The sequence below is a fragment of the Culex quinquefasciatus genome, chromosome 3 (genome assembly GCF_015732765.1).
Source record: "Culex quinquefasciatus strain JHB chromosome 3, VPISU_Cqui_1.0_pri_paternal, whole genome shotgun sequence".
NCBI lineage: Eukaryota > Metazoa > Arthropoda > Insecta > Diptera > Culicidae > Culex > Culex quinquefasciatus.
Genome location: NC_051863.1, coordinates 24,126,723 through 24,140,364, shown reverse-complemented (window position 1 = coordinate 24,140,364; position 13,642 = coordinate 24,126,723). Strand labels below are relative to the sequence as shown.

Here is a 13,642-nt window from a genome sequence, read left to right as displayed (position 1 = left end):
TTGTCAATTTTTCCCATTTTCTGTGTACATTCTGGTGGCTTGACTTTCAAATGTAAAGAATGCCCGGGAAGATTATAGAAAATTGAGATTTCTCTTCAATAAAAGTGTGCGTTTTGTGCATGTACGTTGCAGTTTTGGTTCACCGGCCTATTGAAGTCTGAACTAACCATTTACATGTGTGACCGGACGTTTGGTTCACGTGACTAACGGTTAAACTAATTTCTATGACCAGTCCTTGGTGAATGACGATTTATACCAATCGACAAATATGTGATAATGAATGGAAGATTACTTTTTCCTTTATTTGGATTATTTTAATTTATAATTTAGAGGTAGTTTCTCCCTGACTTCTCTCATTATCGAGACTATGGACTATTATATCAGCAAGTTAATTAGTTTAACAGCTAAAATTGACCTTTACCTGCTGATCAATGAAAAACTGAACATCGACAGCATATGCACACCATTAGACGAGCAAATGAAGCATCTTGTCTCCATTGCGGGGAACTAGCTGAAACGTTTTTAATTTAGTACATGTCCTCGCGTTGCAACCGTGTGAATTCAGCAATGATGTTCTGAAATCAGATCTACACAACATAAGAACCATCAAGGAGGAGGAAATTTCTTAAGTTGATCAATGGCTACGTCATTTAAACAGGTAATGGGAAAATTGATGTGAACGCCGATGTTAATGCTCTTGATTTTGACTTAAATTGCGTAGTTTGAATAATTATGTAGATAATTATTTAAACAACAAAATAATAAAAAAATAATTCTAACAAAAAAATCGCTTCAGCAATGACATAACTTGTCAAAACAAACAAATCTAAAAAAAATCCTGAGTTTACTTTGATGAAATTTGATCTCGTAACGCTTCAAACATAACGCCTGAAGGCACTGCAATTCCAAAGGGTATAATAGTAACGGAGCCACAAAATTCGATGACTTTTGTTCGGACTGCGTCCTCTGGATTACTCTGTGATGAAACTGCTGAGGACAAGGCGAAGCGTGAGAAGATGCTGAAGGATTCGGACAAGGTGGTGACAGATTTTGAGAAGCAGTACATTGACCTGAAGTCTCGGCTGAGGGAGAAACTCCCACGCCCACCTGCTCCACCTGAAGTTGCTGCGGATAACCAAGTGGTCGTTCAACAACCTGTCTTCTCCAAGGTGAAGCTGCCAGATATTCGACTTCCGTCTTTCAGTGGCAAGATGCAGGAATGAATTTGCTTCCGAGATACGTTCTTGAGTCTGATTGATCAGAACGGTCATCTTACGGACATGGATCGGTACACATACCTCCGCTCGTCGCTGTCTGGTGAAGCCTTGCAGGAGATCAACAACATCGATTTCACTGCAATCAACTACTCTGTGGCCTGGCAAGCGCTGATGGAAAAGTATGAGAACAAGAAGTTGCTCGTTAAGGCCTACCTCGACATTCTGTTCGAGCTGGAACCACTGAGACGAGAAAGCTACCAAGGTCTGAGCCACCTCGTAAGCGAGTTCGAGAAGAGTCTTCAGATGCTCGCAAAGCTCGGCGAGAAGACGGAAAACTGGAGCACCCTGCTCGTTCACATGATCTGTTCACGGCTGGACAGTGCGACGCTGCGCGAGTGGGAGAGTCACCACAAGTCTAAGGAGGTTCCTACGTACACGAAGGTGATTGATGTGGTATCCTGAACATTAACCTAAGTTAGGTATTCAGCGATAAGCGTGTAGAGCTGTGTATGTGTGAGTGTAAAGCGAGCGTGGATGGGGAGTTAGTCTGGCAGATGAAGCTGAGGAATAAAGATGGAGCTTTGCTCCCGTTAGGATTATAAATAGTGTTAATTAAAATATAAACAAATAGGAAGATATCACATTGGCGATCCTGCCATGCTGATAAATTGTGTTTTTGTGCGTGTTCCGGCATTTTCGCGCAGCAGGACGGCATCGTTTCGGCGATGGCACGGGCAGCCGAGCAGGCATTGCCATTACGGAACTGTGGGCCTGAGGCCAAGATGCTGAAGTTTCGGTGAGCATGTTCCGGTTATTTTGTTTGTGTGAAGCGAGCAGAGCAGAAATATGTGTGCATGTGTGAAAGTATGTGTGTGTGAGAGAGTGTTATGCGTGATGAGCACGGCCCGGTAGGGTTAGGGCGTGTGCGGCTCGATTTAGTTTTGGCAAGAGGTCGACGACGGGTTGGTGTGTGTCTTCTTCCTTTTCACGTGTCTAAACGAAGCCCACGAACGCCACGCCGAAGTTTCTCCTTTTTTCCACCTCCCCCGCGCTGCGTCTTGCGACCAAACTACGTTTATCTTCTGCATTCGTCACGGCATGCTAAGATCGCAGCTATCCTTGATTTCGCGTTGCGCTGCCATTACTCAGATTAATCGATTCACGCATTTTTTTTTATGGAGCGGGAGGAGGAGGAGGCGAGAGTAAGGAGAGCAGGGCTGAGTGTGTATGTTTGTTGTTTAGTTATGAAAATTTTAAATTAAATGTATTTTTTTCCGCGGAGTGAATGTGTGCTGCACGGGCGGCGCACTTAAGGAGTTTTGTTTACATGTTGCACGATTAAGGGGTTCTGATTAAAGTAGTCCATTATAACATTACCTAAAATTGGGTGAGCGGAAGTGTGATGATTACTTTATACACGATGCCGAGTTTTAAAAGGAATTTTAGTTGATGTTTAGGTGCAGTACTTAAAAAAAAAAAAGAAGCTTTATAGCCAAGAGCTGGGTGCTGAATAGTGGTTCGCAAAGCGGAACTAATTTACTGTTTATAAAATGCTCCCAAGAAGTAGCAAGTATTGTAATCGATCAATAATTTATTTTGTCTGGAAAAAAAAAGTCGTCGCGTGGAAACCAAAAAGGCCTCTTATTGACCGCCCATTGTTTAGTCTTTGAACAAAACACGCGCGAGGTACTTAATTTCTGACCGAAAAGTCTAACTTTCATCAGATCCAAAATGTTTCAAAACAAGTCACTTAAGCAGCAAACTAATATGTCACGCTTGAGCTTGAACATGGCCTTCTAGTTTGTTTATGTTTACAGCTGAAGTGCAGTTGTATTAGTGGGGAGCACTAGAGAGCATTTTCGAAAATCACGTTACACATTCTGTCTTTTCGGCACCCAGGTCAATAGTGATTTTAGTATAGTTTTCTTCGAAAGACAGTTGGAAGCCTGTGTTAATCAACTGTAAGGCAAGAAGTAAAAAACAGGGTTATGCATAATCCTTGGATTTAGAAACACAAAATGTATCATTAATATATTAAACTGACAAAAGCTTTGTAAGGTCTGGTTTGAGATCGCAAAAGACTTCGATAAAATTATATTATGTTAGTTAAAGTACTTTTGAATTTATAAAAAAAAAATGAAGTTGAATTGTTGTAAATCATAACCAATTTGCTATGTTGCGTTTATTTGTTGAAGAGTTTAGGAGATATTTACGAATATGGAAAACAAATAAAAAGTTGATGTTTAGCAGTGGATAAACAATTGCTCTTTCATATTAAACTGTTTGTACCTTTACTGAATGCAATTGCGTTTTGGGAGAATTCTCAAGAGTTATATTAATGAAGCCATCTATGCAAGGAATTATAACGACAGACTACAGTAATATTGTTACTACTTTAAAAATGCAAAAAACAAATGGATAGAATGAGCAATGTTTTCACTGATTTTAGAGCATGCAAAGAATTTTAGATTTATGAGCATATAAAGAGATAAAAATAATTGCTTCAAAAGAGTTCCTGAAAAGTTGAGTCGGGTTTAGCCCAAGGCCAACTGCTGCAAGAGATTGAGTCGGGTTTAGCCCAAGGCCAATCATCCAAAAAAAAAAGTTGAGTCGGGTTTAGCCCAAGGCCAACTGCAGCAAAACAGTTCCTGAAGGTTGAGTCGGGTTTAGCCCAAGGCCAACTGCAACAAAAGAGTTCCTGAAAAGTTGAGTCGGGTTTAGCCCAAGGCCAACTGCTGCAAGAGATTGAGTCGGGTTTAGCCCAAGGCCAATCATCCAAAAAAAAAAAAGTTGAGTCGGGTTTAGCCCAAGGCCACCTGCAGCAAAACAGTTCCTGAAGGTTGAGTCGGGTTTAGCCCAAGGCCAACTGCAACAAAAGAGTTCCTGAAAAGTTGAGTCGGGTTTAGCCCAAGGCCAACTGCTGCAAGAGATTGAGTCGGGTTTAGCCCAAGGCCAATCATCCAAAAAAAAGTTGAGTCGGGTTTAGCCCAAGGCCAACTGCAGCAAAACAGTTCCTGAAGGTTGAGTCGGGTTTAGCCCAAGGCCAACTGCAACAAAAGAGTTCCTGAAAAGTTGAGTCGGGTTTAGCCCAAGGCCAACTGCAATAAAAGAGTTCCTGAAAAGTTGAGTCGGGTTTAGCCCAAGGCCAACTGCTGCTAGAGATTGAGTCGGGTTTAGCCCAAGGCCAACTGCAGCAAAACAGTTCCTGAAGGTTGAGTCGGGTTTGCCCCGAGGCTAGCTGCAGCTGCCGAAAGAGTCAAGTTGAGTTATTTTAATGAGGAGGATTTCACAGTAGAGTACAAAAGTATGCAAAATAATAGGTAAAAACATGATGAAAAATAATCTAAAATTACAACAGAAGAACTATAATCTTTGACCAATTCACATACGCAGCCTGTCCAACGAAAGTTGATGAAAAGTCTTAGATCACGTTTTCAATATAATGAGTTAATATTAAAAAAAAAATAAAAAAACAAAAAAAAAAAGGTGGAAAGAAAGCTCAAAAAGGTATCGCAAAAATAATCCACAGTGAAGGGCACCATTGCCTGCACAAAAATATTATCCAAACAATGTTCCATTGTATTTAGATGAAAAGCAGGGATCTTTGTAGTCAACGTATGTTTGATGACTAAATAAAGAAAGAACAAATATAAGCCATTACTACAGTTAAACACACATACACAAAAATATGTGAGAAGAGTAAGTAAGTGTAAGTGTATAAGACACGAAATTTTGAAATAGTGGTACACGAAAATTAGAAATTTTTATCAATCGAATTGTAAATAAAAAAAAAAAAAACATTTCATATAAAAGTCAGTTCAACATAGCCAAGAGTGAATCTTAAGTATACAGAATAAATACAAAAATCCAACCGCAGTATGAATCTTAGTATGAATTGTTAAATTATAAATCTAGTGTAACTACCACGACAGAGTTAAATGTGGCTCTTCGTGAAACTCATTGTTGTTGAAGGTAAAGCCTTGAATCACTCTCTCGGATAACGCGGTCCCATCACACAACGCTCCCTAATCAATTTCAGAAAAATATAACCCAATAGGAAGATTCCAGTGGTTTTAGTTTAAAAATAATGGTTCCATCTAAACAATGAGATAGAAGGCTTAATAGGCGAAGAACAATCAAGGTTATGCCAAAGATTTGTAATATAATTTGTTAAAGTAGTGGATGGAAATAGGACCGTGATCTTAACCAATTAGACATACGTAATTGATCACTTGAAAGATATTATTGTTCCGAAAGTTTTGTTATTTTACCAATGCTATTGAATAATGTAATTCAAGCCTTTTGGAAACGAATAATTTATGCTATGTTTAATCAAGAAATTAAAAAGAGAGATGTGTATCGATAACATGGTGGAAACATTAGACATTTCTAAACCATTTTCATTCAATTTATTGCATTGTTTTAGCATTTCCTTAGTTGACATACATACTACTTCTCAACAGTTAATGAATTCAAAAATGAGGACTGATTTTGCGGGCATCCAATATATCACAGGAAAAAGTAACCACAGGAAAAAGTAACCTCCAAATTGACAATAGAAGGGGTAAAGTTAGATGAAAGGAGTTTTATAATTTAATTTAATCTATTTATCATCTTTGCAGACTTCAGGTTTTCTTAATAATATCACAGTTTAAACAATTTTTAAGAAGCAAGTTCATTAAGGTTTATATTTTAATGATATGGCTCGTTTTGTCAATGAAAACATAAATTTTAGCTGGGAGTGGAATCCTTAGAGAGTTTTCATTTGAATCAATGTTATACAGCGATTAAATACGTTACAAAGACATTCATGATTTACAGTACATGATATACGCGGTTTTCAAATTACATTTTACATGATCAGGGGTTCGATTCCCTTCTGCTCCAACCTTTTACCGAATGGGGAAGTAAAACGTCGGTCCCGGCCTTGGTTGTTGTTAGGCCGTTAAGTCATTCAAGGTGTAGGAGTCGTCTCCACGCCATAAGTACAAACAACACACCAAACCAAGCCTTCTCCGGTGGCATCGCTGGCGGCGGTTGGACTCGCATTCCAAAGGTCGTCAGTTTGAACCCTGGAGTGGAAGGTTCCTTGGAGTAGAAAGAGGTTTGGGTGTTCTCCCCATTAAAGCATTTGGAACCACAAAAATCATGGTGGTCGTTAAAGTGGATGTATTGTTTTTTCTTGTTTGTTTTCGTTTGGTTTACTGCTGATTTCTGTTTTTTTTTCTTTTCTTCATTTTAGTTTAGTTGACTCGGAGGAAACCAGGATTGATGGACGATCAATGATTACGCGAAGAAGGGAAATGGATCTGCATCTTTGGCATCGTTGATATCGGCAGCCTAAGCCTTTGCTCTACGGGACGGACACTTCACCAGGCGTTGCAAAATATGAGACGAGAAGCGGCAGAAATGATTTTAGTTTAATATTAACTTTATTGTTTTGTTAGTGTATTTATTATAACATTCAATTTGGCAAGGGGAGGATGTGGTATCCTGAACATTAACCTAAGTTAGGTATTCAGCGATAAGCGTGTAGAGCTGTGTATGTGTGAGTGTAAAGCGAGCGTGGATGGGGAGTTAGTCTGGCAGATGAAGCTGAGGAATAAAGATGGAGTTTTGCTCCCGTTAGGATTATAAATAGTGTTAATTAAAATATAAACAAATAGGAAGATATCACAATTGAGTTCCTGAAGAGTCAGTGTTCCATCCTCCAGTCCATCGCACGTGTGAAATCGAGCAATGCTGATCAACGCCCATCAAGGCCTGCAGTGTGTAACTTCGCAGCGAATTCGTCGTCTGGTAGGTGCCGGATCTGCAACGAACCCTGGCACACACCCTTCCAATGTAACAAGTTCCAGACGATGAGCCTGCAAGAAAGAATCGATTTTGTGATGCAGAACAGGTTGTGCCGGAATTGTTTGAAGCCTGGACATCTCTCCAGAACCTGCGAAAGAGGACAGTGCCGTCACTGTCGCCGTAATCATCACACGATGCTGCACATCACAAGATCCTCCGTTCCACCCACGCAAACAAGACAACAGACAGCGAACCCGAACAGACAGCCACAGAACAGACCAGCCAACACAAACCAGAACCAGCAGAACACTGCCACGGACACTGCAAGTAATGCGATCGTCAGAACCGGACAGAACGCACCAGACACAAATCAGCAGAACACAAGCCATGCATGCATTGCACTTCCTATCACGCCTACCCAAAACATCCTGCTGTCGACTGCACTCGTGAAGGTGAAGGATCGTCACGGAAACACCCTGCTGGCCAGAGCGCTACTAGATTCCTGCTCCCAGCACTGCTTGATGACGAAGTCCTTCTCAACCAAGCTGAAGTTCAAGCAAACTCCAGCATACCTGTCCATTCAAGGAATTGGACCTACAGCTGCAGTCTCAACCAAGGTTGTCAGTGCAGAAGTTTGCCCTCGTTCGAGCGCCATTTCGTCGTTCGCAGAGGAGATGGAATTCCACGTGTTGCCGAAGCTAACCATCCCACTGCCGACTGCAACGATTGATCCCGAGCATTGGAAACTCCCAGATTGTGCGCAACTTGCTGATCCTCAGTTCTTTGAGTCGAAGCCGATCGATCTCATCATCGGTGCGGAGTTTTTCATGGACCTGCTCCGGCAAGGAAAGCAGAAGGCGACTCAAGAAGGGCCGACACTTCAAGAAACGGTGTTCGGCTGGATCATTTCTGGGCGCGTACCGAACAGTACGGCCACCGAGCAGTCGTCTACGTTTGTCGTCTCCACTGCACAGCTGCAAGCGGATCTTGCAAAGTTCTGGGAACTCGAAACGTGCCGCAACATCAGCACCCACTCACTGGAAGAGTCTGCTTGTGAAGAGTTCTTCGACAAAACCACTGTACGGGACGAACAAGGCCGTTTCGTTGTAACTCTGCCGAAGAAAGACGACGTTATTAGCCGGTTAGGAGAATCGAAAGCAACTACCGTGAAGCGGCTGATGGGAATGGAGAGAAGATTCGCAGCGAATCCAGAACTGCAGAAGATGTATGCTGACTTCATGCACGAGTACGAAGCTCTCGGCCACATGGAAGAAGTTGTCGATGACGCTTCCGCTGGAATCAAGTACTATTTGCCCCATCATGCTGTTATCCGGCCAGACAGCACCACAACAAAGCTGCGAGTGGTGTTCGACGCTTCGTGCGCAACGTCCACTGGTGTTTCGCTCAACGACGGACTCATGGTCGGTCCCGTTGTGCAGGATGACCTGTTCAACACCGTGATTCGCTTTCGATTCCACCGCTACGCACTCGTCGCTGACATCGCCAAGATGTATCGGATGGTTAGGATCGCCGAAGCAGATCGGCCCCTGCAGCGAATCGTCTGGAGAAAGTCCCCTACCGAGCCTGTGCGTACGTTCGAGTTGAAGACCGTTACATACGGTACAGCGTCTGCGCCGTATCTCGCCACTAAATGTCTGCAAAGATTGGCTGCTGACGGAGAAGCAAGATATCCACTCGCTGCCAAGATTGTCAAGCAAGACTTTTACGTGGATGACTTGCTCACTGGCGTAGATGATCTGGAAGAGGGAATGAAGCTGATTAACGAGATCTTGGAGTTGATGGAGTCTGCTGGATTATCGTTACGCAAGTGGAACTCGAACTGTAGGCAGCTGCTGTGGAGAGTCCCCGACCACTTGAGGAATGGTCAGTCCATCCTGGAGTTCGACGCTGCAAGCTACACCGTGAAGACGTTGGGACTGATCTGGGAGCCTCAATCGGACACCTTCCAATTCTTCACACCGACTTGGAACAGCACAAGCGAGATCACGAAGCGTGTGGTTGCATCCGATCTTTCTATGCATTGGGATCCGCTAGGAGTAGCTGGTCCAGTTGTCGTCCAAGCGAAGATATTTGTACAGCAGCTGTGGCGACACCAGTACGATTGGGATGCACCGCTTAAGGAAGCTGATCAAGAGTTTTGGCTGGAGTACAGACGAAACCTCAAGGGACTAGAAGGCCTCTCAGTTCCTCGCTGGATAGGAGTCGAACGGAAGGCCAAGTCAGTTCAAATCCACGGATTTTGCGACGCCTCAACCAAAGCATACGGTGCGTGCTTGTACGTGCGGATTGAGTACAAAGACGGCGAAGTAGTGGTGAACCTTCTTACGGCCAAGTCTCGGGTCGCACCAATCCCGAAGCCGAAGAAGAAGTCGAAGAAGAAGACGTCGCAGAAACAGCCAGAAGAAGAGCAAGCAGAGCAGTCAAATCCTGAGCAAAACGAGTTGGATGCCGAGCAGACTATTCCCAGGCTGGAGTTGTCCTCTGCTCTTTTGCTCGCACACCTGTACGACAAAGTCGCCAATTCTCTCCCTTTCACGCCAGAAGCGTACTTCTGGACCGATTCGATGATTACGCTGTGCCAGATCAAGTCGCCGCCCTCGAGATGGAAGACATTCGTCGCGAACAGGGTTTCTGAGATTCAGCATCTCACTCGAGGCGGTATTTGGAATCACGTCCCAGGAACCGAGAACCCGGCTGACATAATCTCCCGCGGGATGACGCCAGCCCAGTTGCAGTACCAATCTCTCTGGTTCCATGGACCCTGCTGGTTAAAGCTGGACAAAGCGAACTGGCCACACGTTGAGCAAATCCGTGAAGAAGATCTCGACGCATCGCTCCTCGAAGAACGCAGCGTTGCTGCAGTGTTGCCAACAATCAAACCGAGTCACATCTTCAGCCTGAACTCGTCGCTCACACGTCTAGTACGTGGTGTTGCGTACGGTATTCGATTCGGCCACAACGCGAAGCAGGCTCACCAAGATTCGAGAAAGCTCGGACCAATCACAAGCGAGGAGTACGAGGATGCACTGAAGCGGTTGGTGCGCATCGCACAACAGGAATGCTTTCAACAAGAGATCGCTGACCTGAAAAGAGGTCACCAAGTGCAGGACAACTCGAGGATCGCTGCACTGAACCCACAGCTGGTAGATGGTCTACTCTGTGTTGGCGGCCGGCTGCAGAACGCCAATGTCTCAGCGAGCCGAAAACATCCGTACATCCTGGACCATCGTCATCCTTTCACCGAGACTGTTATCGCTGACTACCACGTGAACCTGTACCACGCTGGACAGCAACTGCTGCTGTCAGCTGTGCGCGGAAGGTTTTGGCCGACCAGCGCCAGGAACGTGGTGCGCAAGGTGATTCATTCGTGCGTAAGCTGTTTTCGCGCTAGACCACGTGTCCAGAACCAACTGATGGCGGACCTCCCGCCCGAGCGAGTCAACCCGTGTTTCGCATTCCAAAGAGTTGGCGTTGACTATTGCGGTCCCTTCTATCTGGTTCACGGTCTGCGTCGTGGAGTTCCGGTGAAATGTTTCGTCGCTGTTTTTGTCTGCCTCGTCACTAAAGCGGTACACCTGGAGTTGGTGGCAAACCTGACCACAGAAGCGTTCCTAGCAGCACTCAAGAGATTCTCAGCCCGCCGCGGTAAACCCGAACTGATTAAGTGCGACAACGCAACGAATTTCGTGGGGGCTTCGAGAGAATTGAAGGAGCTGCACAGACTGTTCCTGAACCAAGAGTTCCAAGCGAGGGTGGTCGCGCAGACAGCAGCAGACCGCATTGAGTTCCAGTTCATTCCGGCGCGCACCCCGAACTTCGGTGGACTGTGGGAGTCCGCCGTAAAGTCGTTCAAGACGCTGTTGAAACGAACCGTTGGAGCTCGCAAGCTGTTCTACGACGAGATGCAGACAATCCTGACCCAAATCGAAGCGATCTTAAATTCAAGACCTCTGACCCCACTAAGCAACGACCCGAACGACTTTGAGGCCCTGACACCGGGACATTTCCTCATTCATCGTCCACTCGTGGCCATCCCAGAACCAGATCTGGATGGCATTCCGGAGAACCGACTTTCAGCGTGGCAAGCAGTTCAGCACTATGTGCAAACTCTGTGGAAGACGTGGACAACTCAATACCTCTCCGATCTCCACAATCGGATCAAATGGACCCAGCAGAAGGACAACATACGAGTCGGCACGATGGTGGTTTTGATGTGCGAAAACATCCCACCACTGAAGTGGCCCCTGGCACGTGTCACCGAGGTGCACCCAGGGCAAGACGGACGTGTCCGAGTTGTCACCGTTCGAACTAAGGACGGCACATTCAAGCGAGGCGTATCTAAAATTTGCGTCCTCCCAATACGCGACAACACCGTACCATCTTCGCAGCAAGGGGAGAACTAGCTTCTCCTCCACCGGCGGAGGCCGGGAGGCCTCCGCACTCCCAGTTAAGTTGTGTATTATTTCTCCATTCAAAAAGCTAACCGAGTTCTTTTTTGCCAGTCGTTCACGCCCACGCCCCTCTGGTCCGTCCAAACCAGACCCGGCGAAGTCACGCAAGTCCAGTTGTCTCGTCCAAATGAGGTAAAAATGTGTCGTTTCGGTGTTGGTTGCATGCATGTTGCATTAAGGAGTAGCTACGCGCTACAGTCAGGTCATGGGTTCAGAAGAAAGGACGCCAAGCGTCAACGGTAGCCACAAGGGCACCCCACAGTCGGTATCGGAACTAAAAGCCACCCCCACCATTTGCTACTTTGAGGTACGATCGAATCTTCGACGGCGAGCCGAGACGGAGTGTACAATCCGTTCTCGAGGTCCGTGCAGCGGTCGTCAGCGAATCTGATCAATTCGCCAGGCGGTCACAACGCAGAACCTACGCAACAGAAGCCAGCAAGTCAACGGTCTACCAGCATAGCACCCAAGAAATACGAGTTCCGAACCACACCAGCAGTAAGCAGAGCGTCGACGTCCGAGGGACGTCCGCGGAGGCCACGGACGGTGGTCTCCGCAAACCAGGCAAGTCGTTTTATGTTGTGATTATAAAGGTAAAAAAGCACCCTCTCATTTCTCAGATAGCACGACAAGAAATGCGCGGATCAGCCCGCGTCACGAACCACGGCACTACGCCCCCGCAAGCAGCACACAATCTGAGCCGAGAGAGCAGTGCATCAGTTCGGTTGAAGCAGTCTAACCCCAGCAAGAAACAACGCAGCAGTACAACCAGTCCCGAAGCGGTTACGCATCGCAGCACAAGAACGTCAAGAAGAGCAGCTCAAGAAGAAGACAACAACAGCATCGAACCACAACAGCAGCGCATACTCCAGATTACGATCGTCAAGATCCAGCAGCATGATCCAAGCAGTACGGTCAACAGTCAGTGTCGTAGCATGTACGAGCACAAGCAGCATACAGCGAGCAGCAGCATAATCCAGGTCGAAGTAGGCGGTCGGTGCAGCAGTCCAGTCCAAGCGATGAGGTGTCCGTACGTGCGATTTGCAGCAGTCCGAGAGCAGAAGAAGACTGAGCCAATCTACAGTCCAGATAACAAAAGAACCCGTATCGTCCACACAAGAAGAACAATCTATGTACTCGTCCCAATCTTGACCCTGATTCTTTTGTGTTAGTATATAAGCTGATTGTTTTTAACTAGAAAGTAGGAATCAAAACAGAACTAGTGATAAGCTATCGAAGAGATCTCCCAGGATAGCTGTAGGAGGAAGAGAGAGAGTAGATGTTTTGAAACCTGGGAGCTTTCAAGGCGGCCGGTTATGTTGAAGCGAGTTAGGAGATAAATTTGTAAACCCTTTGAAACCCTTATTCCCCTTGCCCAAGCTGTACCTTCTCGCATCAGAGATCAGTTGTGATCTCCAATTCTGATTTGCAGAATCCCACTCCGCGAGTGTCGTAGCTCTGCTGGACATCGCGAGAAAGAGTGTCTCACCGGTCAGCCGCAGTAGTTTTAGTTTAGGACTTCACAGTCGAGAATAAACCGTCACCAAGTGACCCTCGCGTTTTAATAAACGTTAAGTGTTTTAGTTCGCGTGAATAAACCGTGTTTTAATTTGTAAAATTGCGAGTTTATTATGTAATGTCCGAAAATCGTTAAAATACCAACGCGCGAACACGCTTCATTTCCTTTTCAAACCTTTTCCGAATTGGGTACTAAAGCCCTATGTCAATTTTTATGTACAACGGTAAAAAAACTCGATTAAAAACCATTTCTGATCACTTTTTTCATTTTAATGCAACAACAATATTGACAAAAACATTTTTTCGATGGATCAACTATAGACAAATCCAGCGAAAGCTCAACGCTGCTTTTTGATGGTGAGAGATTTGACAGCTCCCATACTAAATGTCTCGATTTTCATACTTTTTGTTAATTTTCTTCTAAAATAAAACACTTAACATATGAAAACTATATATTTTTGGTGCCCAAAATTCCTGCTGAATCAAATGGTGTACTTATCTCAATTGCAAATTTTTGAACAGTTTTTATTTTAATAATATTCTAGACACATTTTGTGCACCTAATCAATCAATACTTTTATCATAAATAATCATTTTATTGCTTAAAAATTGAGTTTTCCTGAGCTCCCATATTCAAAT

General features: G+C 44.9%; 1 protein-coding gene across 1 annotated transcript; it reads left to right on the top strand.

Moving 5' to 3' along the window:
• The first annotated feature begins 1,280 nt into the window (after positions 1 to 1,280).
• On the top strand, positions 1,281 to 11,815 carry LOC119768904. The gene is made up of 4 exons (XM_038260690.1): positions 1,281 to 1,658; positions 1,922 to 2,013; positions 7,159 to 11,617; positions 11,793 to 11,815. The coding sequence occupies exons 1-3, from the start codon at positions 1,281 to 1,283 to the stop codon at positions 11,435 to 11,437; spliced, it is 4,749 nt and encodes a 1,582-aa protein (XP_038116618.1). The 3' UTR covers positions 11,438 to 11,617; positions 11,793 to 11,815.
• Positions 11,816 to 13,642: the final 1,827 nt, after the last annotated feature.

What these genes read in the sequence shown, in the direction of transcription:
- LOC119768904 (XM_038260690.1), top strand. Translation starts at nt 1,281, where the DNA reads ATGGATCGGTACACATACCTCCGCTCGTCGCTGTCTGGTGAAGCCTTG. An exon ending in AGGTTCCTACGTACACGAAG is followed by an intron (nt 1,659 to 1,921) that starts GTGATTGATGTG and finishes ATTTTCGCGCAG; the next exon opens with CAGGACGGCATCGTTTCGGC. An exon ending in GCCAAGATGCTGAAGTTTCG is followed by an intron (nt 2,014 to 7,158) that starts GTGAGCATGTTC and finishes ACATCTCTCCAG; the next exon opens with AACCTGCGAAAGAGGACAGT.